Source organism: Cynara cardunculus (assembly GCF_001531365.2).
Source record: "Cynara cardunculus var. scolymus isolate 2C chromosome LG 12, CcrdV1, whole genome shotgun sequence".
Taxonomy (NCBI): domain Eukaryota; kingdom Viridiplantae; phylum Streptophyta; class Magnoliopsida; order Asterales; family Asteraceae; genus Cynara; species Cynara cardunculus.
In genome coordinates, this window is record NC_037539.1 from 26,614,013 (window position 1) to 26,631,497 (window position 17,485).

At 31.0% G+C, this 17,485-nt stretch overlaps 1 protein-coding gene across 1 annotated transcript; it reads left to right on the forward strand.

Annotated features, from left to right (window-relative positions):
- The first annotated feature begins 10,077 nt into the window (after positions 1–10,077).
- On the forward strand, positions 10,078–10,898 carry LOC112523804 (vesicle-associated protein 1-4-like). The gene is made up of 2 exons (XM_025133479.1): positions 10,078–10,577; positions 10,793–10,898. Exons 1-2 carry the CDS (start codon positions 10,078–10,080, stop codon positions 10,896–10,898), a joined length of 606 nt encoding a protein of 201 aa, XP_024989247.1.
- Positions 10,899–17,485: the final 6,587 nt, after the last annotated feature.

Sequence of the window (17,485 nt, forward strand, 5' to 3'; positions counted from 1 at the left end):
TGAGTTTAATCTTCCTGAAGAATACTTGTCTATAAGAGAATTACAATATTTGTTCAGCGATCACTAAACAGACTCAATGATGATCGTTGAAGCTGAATACAAAGATGTTACACTTCGTAACATAAAAATGATTATCATCAAATCACTGAGAGAAAAGATCAACACATTTTCAGTATTTATGTACTATGACCTGCATTCAGTAGCGAAGATAACGGTTTGTCTCGGGAAAATAAACATTAGTCATGATCCAAGATAAACAAACATCAAAGTTAATCGTAGGAAATATAGGGTCGAAGATATCGACTATCTTTGGTAGCTTGTCATGGATATCTTATTCATCATGGAAATCTACGAGCATGGGTCATGTCGAGGATATTTTTCACGTTGATTATGGGTGTCATTTTTACCCAAATAATATGTATGTGAAACAAGAAAATACACCTAAAAAGTTCCACATTGTAAACTGAATATATATGAAACAAACACATTTTGAAAGAAACGTATGTTAATCGATATATTAAATTCTAGTCTTAGATGAAAAAATTATGTGAAATAATACCTTACAATAAAAATTCTCACAGTTATCACAATATATAAAGATTTCAATTGATTAAGCCCATTGTTGTATTAAAAAGAAAAAGAAAAAACTGAATTTCTTGTGATAGTTAATCCAAAATCGAAAAACGTGATATTTTTGTTGATGGAGAGAATGTGTATATGTGAGTGAGAGGTCATGACCATTATCAAGAATAAAAGAATTTACGTCCCAAAAATATTAGATTTTAAATCTATAACAATAATACTTATTTTTATTGTTTGATTTTTTTTAAAATCACTATCGTATGTCCCTGTAAAGCCTCGAAAGATTACAATGAAACTCATATTTGTTTAAAGGACTCCACTTAGGAATTTTCAAGATTTATCTAATATCGTTATAATAATCTATATCTACATTGTTTTATAAAGCATATTTAAGAATGTTTTAAAAATAAATTTTTATAAAAGTCTTAAAAATCTTTAAAAACAACTCATACATAAAGTCTTAGGTGGCGTTTGTTTTTTAAGGACATTATAAACTTGAGTATGTTAATTACCATTAACAACTTAGAAAATATTGATGAAAGTAACACCAAGAGAGATTTCACAAATTCTGAAATAGAACATCTACAAAAAGCAGCACAAGAAGAAGGCCCTAACCGGAAAAAGAACTCACACAGATTCTGGAATACAACGATTATACACAAGCAATTGTTAAAACATGTATAACAAAGATAAACATGCACACAAGAACTAAAGTCTCATGAAACTTTAAAGTATAGAGCAATACCTAATCAAGAGAGTCAAAGATCGAGATTGGAAGGATTGAGAGAATTTGAGATCGATTACTGTTATTATTATATCATAATCAGGTTGATTTTGCCCGTGGCACAAAATGAACTTTCAATAAAAATATTTAAACCACATAATTCAACTGTTCTAGACAAACCCCAATTCAAGAAGGCTTTGATTAGAACAGCCAAAAACCAATGGAAGGCCAAAATAGATAAGACAATGTAATGTTGTATACCCTGGATTGAATTTTTTTTTCAATGGTTGTAAGCCAAATTGCTAGATCCTATAGTTGGATTGTTGTTGCGTTCCTATCTAATCATGGATGCTAAATTCCAAGGGAGCGTGTATATGGTTAATTCATGGTTCATCGTCCCTTTATAAAGAAAACAATAAACAAAACTGCACAATATGGTTTTGTTTTTGGTGACTTGATACACCACCTAACCTAAATGTAACATAACCATTAAGACCAACAAATTGATGAAATACCTTGAAAAACTAATAAGATGATGTAAGTCAAGAGGGTAGAAGAGACGCGTGTTCTTAAAGAGATCGAGTGGCAAGACCCATTACCTTTATTCAGAGATCGAGAGGCAGAAGAGATTGAGAGATTCTTGGATCGAGAAGCAGAGTCTGAGATCGAGAGACAGAGTCCGAGATCGAGAGCTTGAGCTTGAAGTGTTTAAGATCAAGATATGGAGGTTGAAATCGAGAGTTGAAATCGAGAGTTGAGAGCGAGATGGAGGCGGCTTCTAAAGTTGATTTCACAGATAGGTTTCTCACTTAAAATTAAGAGGACGACAAGAGGTATTTAAGGTCGTAACTAAAAAAAACAAATAGTCTGAAATGGTTTATGTATGATCGAATAAGACTTTAGAGGAAATTAAGAGGAGAATTCTAAAAAAACAAACAGACGCTTAGATTCCTTAATCCTTCCATCGCTCCTCAACGGTAATTTATCTTTTGTATATAGTTAGGGTTCACTATCGATTCACTTTCCATTCAAACTCCCATCGATTCCTCAGTCCTTCCATCGTTCCTCAATCCAGATATTTTATTTTTGTTTTCCAACAATTTAATCTTCACTTCCGAGTTCACTAGCGACTGTGTATTAGATATCGGGAAGGGATTAGATACCATCGATTAAACATACTCACACACATTTGATTACACACAATCAACTGTGTGTTCAATTGACCGCAAACGTATTGATGCTTAGTACCAACTTTATTCCAACCAACATTTTCTTACTAGTCTTATGAGCTTAACACATGCCCCAAGAATCCCTAGGCACAGAGGGGCGAATCACACGTTTGAAGTGGCAAAGGCCTATGCTACAGTAAGAAAAAAAAAGAGTAGGTTTCGGTTACGAAGTCACTTAGTCGAACTTGTATTCCACCGATTAAACATATGTATTCTATTTTGCCGATGGGTTCTTTTGGCTCTAGAAGAGAAGAAAGTCCCTTACAAGACCCGTCATGTTGATTTGGACCACAAAAGCGAATGATTTTGTGTTTCTATCGGTTTCTTGAAGTGAACCAAAAATGGCAACTTGATCAAGTATGATGACAAATGGATTTTTGACTTCGATGTTATTGTGGGTCCTACTTGTTTAACTCGAAATTTCTCCGTCTCAAGTACCTGTTATTTGTTAGGATAGTCATTGCTCCAATTTGTATGATTTTATCGAAATTCTTCCAAATAGAACTAAGCAGAGGTCTCTATCTTAGGTATGGTTTAATCTCCATAGGCTTTGTTTTATGTATTCTTTAAATGTAAAATTTGTTCATGGTTCATGAGAAAATGGAGTATTATTAGATTGATGGTAGTGTGGATTGAGCTAGGGCAGCTTGAAAAATGTCTAGTGATTTGCAGGAATTCAGTTAATTTTTCAGCAAATATAACTTCAATTTGGTCTGGGTTACAATGAGTTTTGTGTAATCATTGACACATGTTACTTGTTTAGGGATTGGTTCAAGCTTGTATATGGATCTTTGAATTCAAAGAAGTTTATATGATAATGAGACAAGAAATATTGTGGGAAATTTTGATCAAAAGGTTTAATTGATTCAGGTGACTGCAAGAGTTCATGAAATGGGCAAAAACCAGTGCAAAATAAGGTTACTTCTATATGCATTTTTCTCTGCATGAGAATGGAGGTCATCTTGAGCTAGGATTTGGCCAGGCGATTGTGGTAAGAATTTGTACTTGATAAACATGTTTTCAATTTTTAGACTTCTTTTATCTTAATCTTTAAGGTTGGTGGTCATATGATGTTTTAGTTTTTGGTGAATCGCATAGATCTATGGCAAGAATCGTTTGGTTTTTGGTGTCCTATTTATAACAATTGAAAACACTTTCAATGTTTCTTTTATCACCAAACATCAAGAAATACTTTGTTTTGTAGTTTGAGCTATTATGTGTAAAATTTAAAGGCAAAGGTTTTTTGAATGACACTTGATTCTTTTGTCCCAGTGGAGCCTTGGAATATTCATATCACAAAAGCAACATCATAAGCAAAAGTGTTTCGTTTTTCTTGGCTTGGTATGCTGATGCATTTGCCATTATACCCTCCTTTGCTTATGTATATATTATTAAAAGTTTAACAACATAGCTTCCTTCCTTTGGTTAGGATCGAGGAGCATAGTTACTCGATCGACATGGCAAAAGAGGACTGTCTATCCAAAGTCCTTCTCTTCTTCACTCAAAGGGGCAATGCACCAGCCTTCCCGGGAACATCTCGAAACCGAGCGGTTGCGACTCCGCGTCGAGGCGGGCGGGGAAGTTAGCTACTAGACTACCTAGTAATGGACAAAAATCCCATTTTTTAGGGGTACTTGTATATGTTGTCTAAGTTGGTAACAAAGGTATTCATCCTTGTTAAGATTCTTAGCAGTCAATGAAGCAATAGCCTATTGTCACTCTAACTGCACTATTGTTGTGTCTACGGAAAAAATTGGAGACAAACAGCCATGATAATATGAGAAATGAAGTGAAATGAACTTAAATTTCATAGATGCTATCTTCTGTTATTAAGGTTTCTATTGTCTGCCAATAGTAAGTTTGGAAGCAACATACCTTTAGTATTTGATAAATCGCTTTGTTTCTGTTGATATGGAGGCACGATGGACAGAAAAGAAGAAATAGAGAAGGTATATTAAATGAATAAACCTGTTCTTACTAGATCGGAGTAAATCTTACCCATCCTAGACCTCACCTCCTGGTGGGACATATTGGGTTTTTTGATTTGGTTTAGACCTGTTTATTAGGGTGAGCACTCCCTTGTTATTGCTGGTGGAGTGAAGTGCATCTAATTATGTTAGTGTGCTATTGTTGCGACTCTCTACACCTGCTCTTGCTTCTGTTGTTGTTCTCATCTTGTTTAGTGAGGAAAGGGGTCTTACCCAACTCATTATCATCTTCATATGACATTTCAGTCTGTTCTTCTAGCTAGGTATGCAATCTTGATGTTTGTTATGTTCCCAATTTGTGTGAGATATATATTGGGCTCATTTGATTTATTTTCTGTATGTAACATAATTTTCTTTTTTTCTGTGTGTAATTCCGTTTTTAACATTCACAACTAATAATTAATTAAGATCCTTCATTTATTACTTTTAAACAACTTATAAAAAGCTCAAATCAGAATTAGAGATGGAAGTTATATCAATTTTGGTATGTTTGTGTTTGCTATCGATTGTTTTTTGGAATCCGTTTTTGGTTTGTTTGTGTTTAGAGATTTTGGTTTGTTCGATGTCTATCGATTGCTACTAAGATCTATCCACAATCAATTTTTCTTTCAGGTTTAATGTTCTATTAAGCATGTGTGTAGGCCTGGAAATGCTCTTTAATCTGCTTATTTCATATGTCTGGTGTCATGTGAATATGATTATTAACCAGTTTATGATGAGATGAAGTAAGGAAGCAGTAACAATGTGTGCATGTTGACTTTGTAATACCTTATTTAATCACCTATTGTAACATCCTAGGCCAAACGTATAAGATATTGTCTGTTTTGTCCACACACTTGGACTCACGGTTTTACAATGCATCTGATAGAGTAGGTATGAAGTCCCTTCGAAGGCAACCTTTGTTCCCCTCCCAACCAATGTGGGATCTTACAATCCACCCTCTTGGGAGCCCAGCGTCCTCCCTGGCACACTAGTCCGATTCTCGGCTCTGATACCATCTGTAACTTCCCAGACCAACTGTATCAGATATCATTTGCTTTGTTCACAAACTTGAACCCACGATTTAAAACTATAGGAGGTATTAAGTCCCTTATAATGTAATATTTGTTTTCCACCCAAACCAATGCGAAATCTTACACCGACGCATCATAGTTTCTTTGGTAATCTATAAGATTTCAAGGTTCCATAAAAGATGTGACCTTTTTATGTTAAATGAGAAATTAGTCTCAACATATTTTTTTCTATTTGGAGAGTCGCATTGTGGCATTTCCTCATTCAATCTTGTATTTTTGTTTTCTGGTTCTTATGGCTATGTTGGTGTAGCTCACTTTGGCTATAAAGTTCATAAGAAAATAATAGACCAAACAAAACACTTGATACTTTAATATCATTTGAAGTTCAAGCCGAAAAGAGAACAATTTTCCATTCAACTTGAGTTTTGCTACGACAATCAATAAAGTTTAGTATCATAAATTTCGAATTCAAAAGGGTATCCATAGTATGTTGGTTTACATTTATTCAAATTTTACATCTACCTCATTATGCACGTACACACCTAGTATAAAGTAACTTTTGTTGTATATTCGTCTCATTATAAATTATAATTTGTAATTTTATGTATATTGCTAAGTCTAACACAAGTTTTTTAAAATACAAATTAGACTAATAATAAAACGCCTTTTAATTTAATTTGAGGTATAATTTCATTCAACACGTCATGATCAAATATGATTCCAATGTGTCAAATTAAAGTGAAAAAAGGACAAGATTTACTATTTTCTAAACAGGTGGATTTTAAAAGTATTTGTTGGTTTATGTTTCGTTTTCGTGCATCCCAAAACTAAGTTTTGAACAAGTCAATTCTACTTTAAATATAATTTTCTATTCGTTATATATATATATATATATATATATATTTATATATGGATTAGGTTCAAATAAAAATTAATTTTTTTATCGTAAATCAAGAGATAAATTATGACCATTGATTAAAATTAACAAAATCAATCGATGGTTAAAATATAGAAATGATTAATAACTCAATGGGGACAAAAATGTAATTAATTTCAAATTTTAATTACATGCTCTCTCTTTTGATCTATTGTTTTTTATTAAAAAAGTTCTACCTTTTTAACTTTTAAATTAAATTATCTTAAAAATAATAATAATAATTTAAACAAACAAAATTACATAAAAAGAAACAAATATTCATTTTCTTCGATTGACATCCATTTCAATATAGTTTTTTAACCATTCTTTACATGAAATGATATATCTGTGTAATATTCATTATGAAAATTTATACAGGTTCACATGTATATAACAACTTTTTAATACATACATTAGTATGATAATTATCATGAATATATAGAACTCACACTAGAATATTCATTATGAATAGTTATGTATTTTCATATGTGTTCAACAAATTTTAAGTATTTTATACATTATTATGATATGTATCATTAATATATATTTTCACTATAACATTCATCATGAATATTCATGTATGTTCACTTATATAGAACAACTCTTCAACATTCATACATCAGTATGATATTCATCATGAAAATACTTCATTAATACAACATTCATCGTGATTATATACATGCAATTCTTCATGAATATTTATATATGTTTACGTGTATACAGTAACTTTTAAGCATCCATACATCAGTATGATATTCATCAATAATATACAAATTTTAATTTATTATAATGTTCATGTACATGTTATTCATCATGAATATTTATGTATAATCACGTATATATAACTCTCTATTATTTATATTAGTATGATATTTATCATAAATATTAATTTTCACCATAATGTTTATGATTCATATACCTACTATGACTCATGAATATCCTATCATTTCAATTATATATACCCTAGTTTTTCTTTTCTCTTTATTAGTTTCTTGATTGATCTGGATGATTTCCCGATTCATCTCGATAGGTTTGCAATCCAACTCAATAAAAGTTGTAAGTGGTGTGTTATGGTCTTACACAAACAAACACATAATAAATGAATTGATAGGTTCTCAATTGGTCTTGATAAGAATTAAGGTGGTAGGTTATGATTTTACACAACAACACTCGAAGTTAATGGATGGGTTCTTGATTAGTCTTGATCGGTGTCGATTGATTCTCGGTCAGTATCAATGGTTCTTGATTGGTCTCGATGGGTTTCTGATCTGTCTCGAGAAATGCTGAAAATGTAGGTTATAGTTTCACACTCAAATAGATGATAAATCAATCAATAGGTTCTCGATTGAAAATGAAGGTGGTAGGTTATGATTTTACACATATAAAGACACAAAGTTAAGGATACTCGGCTGGTCTCAATCGGTATCGGTGGATTCTCGATCAATCTTGATAGGTTCTTGCTTGGTCTTGATGGGTTCTTAATCGTTCTCGATTGTTGTTGGGTTACGTCGTTACGGTGTGAAGAATGTGGTGTTAGATTACATACTTACAACGTTGAATAAACGAATATTCATAATGAATATTTCTCATACATAGCATTTCATGTTAAAAATGGTTGAAACGAGAAAAAAAACCTAGATCGAGATATATATATATATATATATATGTCATATCAAATAGAACAAAATTCTCGTTTTTCTGATTTAATTTATTTAATTAAAATATTAGTAATTTAAAAAAAATTTAGCTTAAATATTAACGGGGTAAAAGTTTTTAATTAGAAAAAAAATTCATATAGTTAAATGTGACCATGATTGAAATGAAATTCATTTTTTACTCTAATCACCATAATTGTTAATTGTTGAATCAAATAGAGATGAATAATCAAGATTTATCGAAAAAAAAAAAAACAATACTATGAAAGTTAAATAGAAATCATTTTTTCACCTATGAACTTTGTTAAATATAACTTAATCATCTCATTCACTTTCGGTTTCACGTATTAACTTTGATTCAAAAAAAATTGGAACAAGCAAAGTTCATATACGAAAGAAAATAAATCTAATTCAAAAAAATAACCGAATTTAAGTGATAAATGAAATTAAAACTGATTTTAAGGGATACAGAAAAGAAATTTAACTTAAAAAATAACCGAATATATTTTTCAAAAATAAAGCACAATTTGTTCTAAATTGCTCTTCATTTTTTAATTTTTTTTTCATCAGTTTATAACCTGTAATTTAATCATGATCGTTGCTTGAAAAAATTAACGGCTTAGATAAATTTATAAAGTTAATACTAATTAATTGGTTACTAAATAATTACACCTTATTATATGTTGTATATCAATACAATGCAATAAATATACATTTTATTGCAAATCGAGAGTAAAAAATTATTCAAATTCTTTATTTATAAAAGAAAATCCAAAATAATTGGACTTTTTTTATATTAGTATTATTTAGTATTTATCCTGTATTTAAAGAGTTATCAGTTAATTTTATGAATTTCAAATACATAAGTTTTTAAAAGTTATCTATACTATATTATAAAGTATTTGACAAAAACTCTGGAAAACTAGTTTTTATGCTTGAGTTACTGTTTATCGATACATATTACTTAAAATTCAAGGTTACAAACAAATTGTGCGTAATTACAACTTATTAAAGTTTCATATTTGAATTCGTGTAACTAAGTGCAGATAATCAAAGTCAAATACAAAATAAACATTTTATTTTAAATATAAAAAATCTAAAATATAATTAGGATAATTATTAAGTTTTAACATAATACTTAATTATTATCCTTATAAAAATTATATATTATTAAATAAAAAATAAATTACTCCGTTATTAAATTTAAATTAAATTATAATAAAAAATCGAATTAAAGAAATTACACGAAAAACAAGAACTTTTAAATAGTTAATTTGATACCAATATTGATATATTTATTTTCAAAATTTTATGATATCTTCAAATTTATATCTTATTCAAAAATAAAAACATAATCTATTTCTCAAAACCACATAAAACCCTATTAAAACATCACACTGAAGAAATAAGACGAAACATTAAAGTCGATATATATCTCAGTATATTGCGCAAGTACCATTCTAGTATGTATAAAATAAAAAGTAGTAAAATATTAATTATGTAAGATTTGAAAATAAAAAATAAATGGTTTTATGATTTAATAATATTTAGTTTTTTTAATGCATGAACAGTTCTGTTAATTCTAGTATGGAATTATTTAAAAAAATGTTATAAAAATAACTTAAAGAAAATATATTGTATTAATTAAAAAATATAATTTTCATGTTGTTCTCCAAAGTATTTATTTTATGAAGCGTATTTGAAGGTTTTTACAACCCATTAAAATAATACCACAAGGAGTCAAAACGTTCAAACCCTTGTACTCTTGGAGCTATAATTTTCTCTAGACTTCGTCGTTGAAAATTCAAGATTCAAGATTGTGTGATTCAACATTTAAACACTTCAATCTATAAATACCAACCAATTTATCCCTATATCAAAAACCACTTAATAAAAACCTCACAATTTACGCACAAATTACGTACACAGCTCTTTACACTACAAACTTTCGGTTTCAATTTCATTCCCCCATGCAACGTTCTATTTCCTCGTCCAAGAATGTGTACCGCGGTCTCATCCACTACCAGAAACAACCGGCTGCTGCCACCATCTCCCGCCAGCAGCCACCTTGCGATGTTTTCATCAACCACCGTGGAATCGACACAAAGAAGAACGTTGCCGGACTTTTGTATGGTCATCTCAAGAGGTTAAAGTTAAGGCCTTTTTTAGACAACAAGAATATGAAACCTGGGGATAAATTATTCGATAAAATCGATACTGCGATCAATGGCTGTAAAGTCGGGGTTGCAGTTTTTTCACCCCAGTATTGTAAGTCGTATTTTTGCTTACATGAATTGGCCCGTATAATGGAGGCCAGGAAAAAGGTTATACCGGTTTTTTGTGACGTTAAACCATCACAGCTTATCGTTAAGGACCACTGGAGGTTGCCGAAACATGAGTTAGATAGGTTTCAATCTGCGCTTGATGAGGCTAAGTACACCGTTGGCCTGACTTTCGATTCGTCAAACGGGTAAGAACTGATCGAACACATCTTTCATTTCACTGTTGGTGATGTATATACACATACGTAGATACATATACACATGTATGTATGTATACACGATCGACTTGAATGTGAAAAGACTTGCATGCATGCCACAAGTCACAATGCATCATAGACTGGTGGTGATGTAACTAACACTTATATATTATCTAAATGCTAACGGTGTTATTGGATATGTGCAGGAATTGGCCAGAATTTATGATGAGCGCCACCGAAGCCATTATCGAGAACTTGATAGAGGTAGAAGAAGAAGAAGAGCAACAAAAGTTAATCGTCCAAATTAATTGATCGGCACCATCTAATTTATTTGCATAATCGTAAATAAAAGTGATTAATTAATTCATTTAATAATTAATTAATTTTAATATGAAAATTTAATTTGAAGATTCAAAATCCAAAGTCTTGTTCTGGATTTCTATTAGATTCTATTCTTTGATTCAAATTTGTGGTATTCTTTGATAAGACTGCGAAATGCAGTTTTTTGCTTTCATGTAATATCTTTTAAGTAATCAATAAATTATCGAAAGCTTAATTCTTGGTTTCATTGATCTTTTTTGAGTTTGAGAATGTGTATATGTATGTATGTATGTATGTATGTATGTATGTATGTATGTATGTATGTATGTATGTATGTGTATAGACTTAGAATCACTTGAGACCAGACTGTTTTCGTAAGACCCGCGAGATCATATTTTTACACTTGAAACTTCACAGCAAAATGGTGTGAAGGTAACATTCACATTGTTTTTGCTGTGAAGGTTCGACTTTTTTAGACCTTCACAGTGTTTTTGTTGTGAAGTTTCAAGTGTAAAAATATGATCTCGCGGGTCTCACGAAAACAGTCTGGTCTCAAGTGAACCCAACCCTATATATATATATATATATATAGGCACATTCAAATGAAAACCGTGCATTTCTAAGAAACCGTGTAAACTAATTTCGATCAATAGGAAAATTCTATTTTTTCTAATTAAATTTAATCAATAAGGGTATTTTGGTCATTTACAATATTTTCCATTAAATATGGAAATTATTAATAAATCTTAATTAAGGAAACGTAATAAAGGAAATTTTATAAATGATAACATTTAAATATTTAATTATATTATAATTTTAAAAATTTGAACTAAATATATTGTGATACGATTGAATCTGCTGGTAAATCTTGAAGATAGTAAGGCATAATGTAATGAATTCATCAAATCATGATTGAACAAGGAAATTAATACAAATGAAACAGATTTCATGAAAGTGAAACTGGTTCATGTCATAATTGAACAATGAGTAGTGAAACATTTTCATGGTGAACTTGTTTCATTGATGGTGTAGTTGATCCATTTAGTAGGTGAAGTGGAAAATGAAACGGGTGCATAATGTATTTGGTTCGTCATGAAATAATTGCATAATGAAACGTGTACATGATGAATCTGTTACAGAATCTTGAAGATTGTAATCTGCTCCAGAATCTTGAAGATTGTAAGGCTTAAATGAATGAATTCATCAAATCACAAGTGAAATAAGAAAATTAATGTACATGAAATAGGTTTCATGAAGGTGAAACTGGTTCATGGCGTAATTGAACCAAGAGTAGTGAAAYGGGTGCATAATGTATTTGGTTCGTCATGAAATAATTGAATGATGAAACGGGTACACGATGAATCTGCTCCATAATCTTGAAGATTGTAATATGCTACAAAATCTTTAAGATTGTAAGGATTAAATGAATGAATTCATCAAATCAGGAGCGAAATAAACTAATCTGTGTACATGAAACAAGTTTCATGAAGGTGAAACTAGTTCATGGCGTAATTGAACAATGAGTAGTGAACTGGTTTGATGGTGAACCCCGTTTCAGTAATGGTGTAGTTGATCCATTTAGTAGGTGAAATGCAAAATGAAACGGGTGCATGATGTATGCGGTTTGTCATGAAATAATTACATGCTGAAATGGATTCATGATGAAACCGGTACGTCTTGAATAATTTCATAATGAATAGGGTGCATATTTACATGGATGTGTGAAAGACATTGAAACAATTTCAGGATAAGGAATAAAAAGATTGCTGCATTAGCGAAATTATTTCCTAACAAATAGAAATTTTTAATTTTCTAAATAAAGAATAATGTTCTTCAATAGGATATGTATTTTTGTTTATCATTCTGCCCTTATTGTTGATAGAAAAATAAATTTTTAATATTTTTTTTTAATTTCTTAAAATAAAGTAAATTAATATTGATCATTGATCAAGAAAATGGATGGATGAGATTGGTTTACATGGTTTACACAAATAGAGACGGTTTTCATTTGAACACTCCTATATATATATATATATATATATATATATATGCCTGGAATTATCATAAACGACAGAATGAATATCTTTAATGGTTATTGTTTTGCTGGAATGTCCTCCTCGAAAGTGACAACTAATGCTTACAGATTAATAAGTACCGTATGGAATGTATCATATGGTCCTTATAGAAAGTTAGCTAAAAATCAACTACATGGAACAAAAACGTCATTTTTTGGATAAAGAATCAGAAAATGATCGATGGGAAATTAGGGACAACTTTAGCTTTTAACTTCATTTTCTCTCTCTCTCTCTCTCTCTCTCTCTATATATATATATATAGGGGCCTATTCAAGGAAGAACTGAGTTGTTTGTGGTAACTGTGAGAACCAATCTCAACCAATCATTTTAATATATTAATTATACAATTAAAATCAAATTAAAAGGGTATGTTAGTCAATTCCTAATATAAATATAAATTTTAATTTTTTAAATGCAACCGTTTCAAATAAAATAAATTAATATTGATTTACATTCATAAAATAAAATATTAATATGATTTAGTGAAATAATTTAAAAAAAAAAATAATCCGTTTGTGTAATCATGTTCATGATTCTGATGAATCACATGAAATCACACATATTTGTCGAAGATTGTATCCATAATATTTAAGAATGTGAAATCAATAATTTTTTCCTGCAAAAAATTCATCCTGGAGATTGAAAACGTAATGAAGAACAATGGTAAAAATCCTATTGATTCTTCAATTCATGTCAATTCTGATGAAGATAGAGTATACGTCAATTCTCATGAAGAAAATATAGATGTTATGGAGGTTGTGACCTGGGAGGCTAATGATGAATTTGATGTTGGACTTTCTCCATTTAAAGATGTCCAAAAAAACTGTGAAGAAATCAGTTTGGTAGATGATATTGAAACTCATGTAATTGATGATACAACAGGCTACACATCGAACAATGAGATTCAGAATGATGAAAATCCAGGTTTTTGTTTCATACAGCTGTTGAAAACTACTTTTAATTCTACAATATAATGTGCTCATCCTGATTTGTATCACAGTGTGTTATCCAAATTAGTTATCATCACCTCGTTCACTTTACTTATATTCTTGGTGTGAATCTTGAATTCTTTGATATCTTCTTGTGTGATTCTTGAATTCTTTAATATCTGCTTTTTTATGTCTATTAATTTTAGATGTATTTTGTTGTATTAGAACCTGTAATGCCTCTGTATGTATCAATGATTTAGGCATGGTTGTGGTACTTTGTATATAAAGACAGTATATTGATGTGCAAACTTGTGATACATTATTAAATGGTCCTTGTATATGTTTGAATCCATGTTTTCAGAATACTTCTTACTGTCTACTCTGTATTGGTTTTATCTTCTTGTTTTGATTATGGAAATCTTTAATATCTACAATTATATGTGTATCTTCTTGTGGTACTGTGTATATAAAGATAGTATATACATGTGCAAACTTGTGGTACATTAATAAATGGTAAATTTATATGTTTGAATTCATGTTTACAGCTATTGATCAAGCAGAACAGGGCTTATCAATATCACCAGGTGGTACTAATTGGTATACTCCTGTTGTTGAAGAAGTTATCAAGCCCGTTATAGGATCTGTGTATCCGTCATTGGATGTAGCAGAATCGATATACCAAAAATATGCTGAGACGGCTGGATTTGAGGTACGACGATCAACACAAAAGATTAATCCTGATGGTGTAATACAGAATAAATACTTCGTATGTAGTAGGTTTGGTTTGCCATTGAAAAAGTTGGTTTAGCAATTCTTGACTATTTACATGATGCATGATTCATGGTTAATAGTTATGATTCAATGTGGAACATTATGATACATAATATAAATTACCTTGATAACAGTTTTCACTATTTAATTCATGATTTGTATTTATGGTTTACTGTATGAAGTACTGTGAGACAATGTGATACGATGTGATACATATGATACATAATCACCCAGTACATACATGTGTGATATCTGTTTTAATAATTACTTCATGATTCGTAATTATGATACATAGTCCATACATGTATTGCAATATGTGATACCAACCATTAAACAATTTAATGAAATTACACAACATATGAAATACGCAAAACAATTAATGTATTTAACAAAAAATTTCGAAATATCCATTTAATATAAGCTAAATACCAGACGTTTATGTCTTAAATACAAAAACACAGCTTAACATATCAGTTAGAGAATCTGTTCCAAACAAGTTACAAAAAGTAACTACCATTTACTGTATACTATATGAAATACTATTCCAAAACAGTTCTTAAATACTTGCAAGCCGCGCTTCCCTGTTAGATTTTGCACATTTAAGCAAACGCGTTTTCTCCTTCAAATCCAACGCGGTAAACTTTTCACAATCCGCTATCACAAATGGTCGTCTAATGTTGATATCTGAAAGCAATAGTTTAGCAGTGTATTTTCTTCTCAATAATTGGAGTTGTTTGACTTGGTTTGCTCCTTCCGCATCTAGTCCTGATTTCTAGCGGTAAGGCAGCTCCCCCATGTAACACTCCATATGACGCATCAAGAATACACCACAATCATGAGCATTCTGTTTTGTAGACCATTTCAATGCTATCTTCACCGGATCTATCCCAACAAAATCTTCATACAATGGATGACCTACCTTCTTGAGATGTTGTATCATCAAAAAATGCTGCAAGAAAACGATGAATATGACACTCAAATCATTGTATAAATAAACATAAAATGAATGAATTAAAAATATAGTTTGTTTGAAGTTCCTCACCAAAAGATCCGGTATTTCCTCATATTGGCTGGGTGCTTCAAGATCTTGCTGAAGGTTATCTATAACCAATATGGAAGGACGTTTGAAATTGAACACCACCACAAAGTAATGCATATCTCTAACGATTGGAAAGAATAACTGCAATTGGTAGTTGTGTGTTAAATGTAATATCTAAAAAGAAGTTAATAAATGTGGTTACTACATATTAACTCACCAAGTCAATTGATTTGAAGGTAACAATGTTTGCATCACCTCCAACARCTGCCAATAGATTGTCWACAAACATATCCAGCTTCACATCCTCCTTTATTTTTGAATCAAGCATTGCTGTCGACTGGTTCAACAATTTCGTTGTTAGAAAATTTACAAGTTTGTATAAATGATTTATGTTATTTATATAAGCACACTTACAAGAATTGCGATGTGCATAAAAAGCCTTCTTGGTGATGATTTGTTCCTGAAACGCTCTTCGTAATTTAGTAATGCTGCCCAACTATCAACAACATTACTATATATATGTGTTCTTGCACATAGGGATTCTATCGTCCCTCTCAACGCAACGGCTCCTGATTTGGTCTCAAATATAGATTAACTGCATCATATAACCGAAAGTAGTAAGTTAATACCATACTTTATCTGGTATAAGTATTAAACATAATACATTAAAAGGTAATGGTACTTACCAAATTGGTTCTGTTGATGCATTTATCCAATTGCATATTTTCTTCTCAGAGCTTGTCTCTACTTTATCGATCTCCACGCATCATTTAACATATGGAGATCTTAGTGATTCCCCTAAGTTCGCATCCCTTCTTGATGCTTTAGGTGCGTCACATATTGATTCCACTTGTGCGTTTGGTGAGAACAACAATTTTTTGAAGGAAGGGATGTATGAAAGGGGTTGCGGATTCTGGACAGTCTTATCAGGTGAAATACCTAAATCAAACTTTGGTATTTTAGTGTTCTTGTTTTGCATTTTCATGGCATATGAAATGAATGAATTATCTAGTTCCATATGAGTTCGTGGACTGTTCCAGATCGATGAATCGACCAGAGATGCACCTGGTACAATCTGCATTCCAACAGTTGAATCGGGGCTTTTTTCCATATCTCTAGATTCCTTCTCCATCCTTTTCTTTGACCCCTTCGCAGTTCTCTTTGGCGTTTGAAACAATTGAATTTGAGTTTCATTGTTTACAACATCTCCTGTAGAAGTATCTTCTTGTCCGAACATACTTCGCAGCTCCCTGCTCATTATCCTCAAGTCTCTATCCAAAGGGAAATCTGATATGGCATTGTCTATGAACATCTCAGTGCTTTGTTTCTGTGCTAAGATAGAATCCATCTTTGACCTTATACAATCCTTGTATTCCTGTATGTGTTATTTTAAACAAATAATACATCAGTATGTAATTAGTAGAATGCAAACCATAATGTAGCATAACATGTCCAACTGTTGTGGTATCATGTGGTACATATTACTGTGTTGGTTTCATAGGTACATATTACTGTGTTGGTTTGATAGGTACATATTACTGTTGTGGTATNTACATATTACTGTGTTGGTTTCATAGGTACATATTACTGTGTTGGTTTGATAGGTACATATTACTGTTGTGGTATCATGTGGTACATATTACTGTTGTGGTATCATGTGGTACATATAACTGTGTTGGGAAATAATACATCAGTATGTAATTAGTAGAATGCAAACCATAATGTAGCATAACATGTCCAACTGTTGTGGTATCATGTGGTACT

What these genes read in the sequence shown, in the direction of transcription:
- LOC112523804 (XM_025133479.1), top strand. Translation starts at nt 10,078, where the DNA reads ATGCAACGTTCTATTTCCTCGTCCAAGAATGTGTACCGCGGTCTCATC. An exon ending in ACTTTCGATTCGTCAAACGG is followed by an intron (nt 10,578 to 10,792) that starts GTAAGAACTGAT and finishes GGATATGTGCAG; the next exon opens with GAATTGGCCAGAATTTATGA.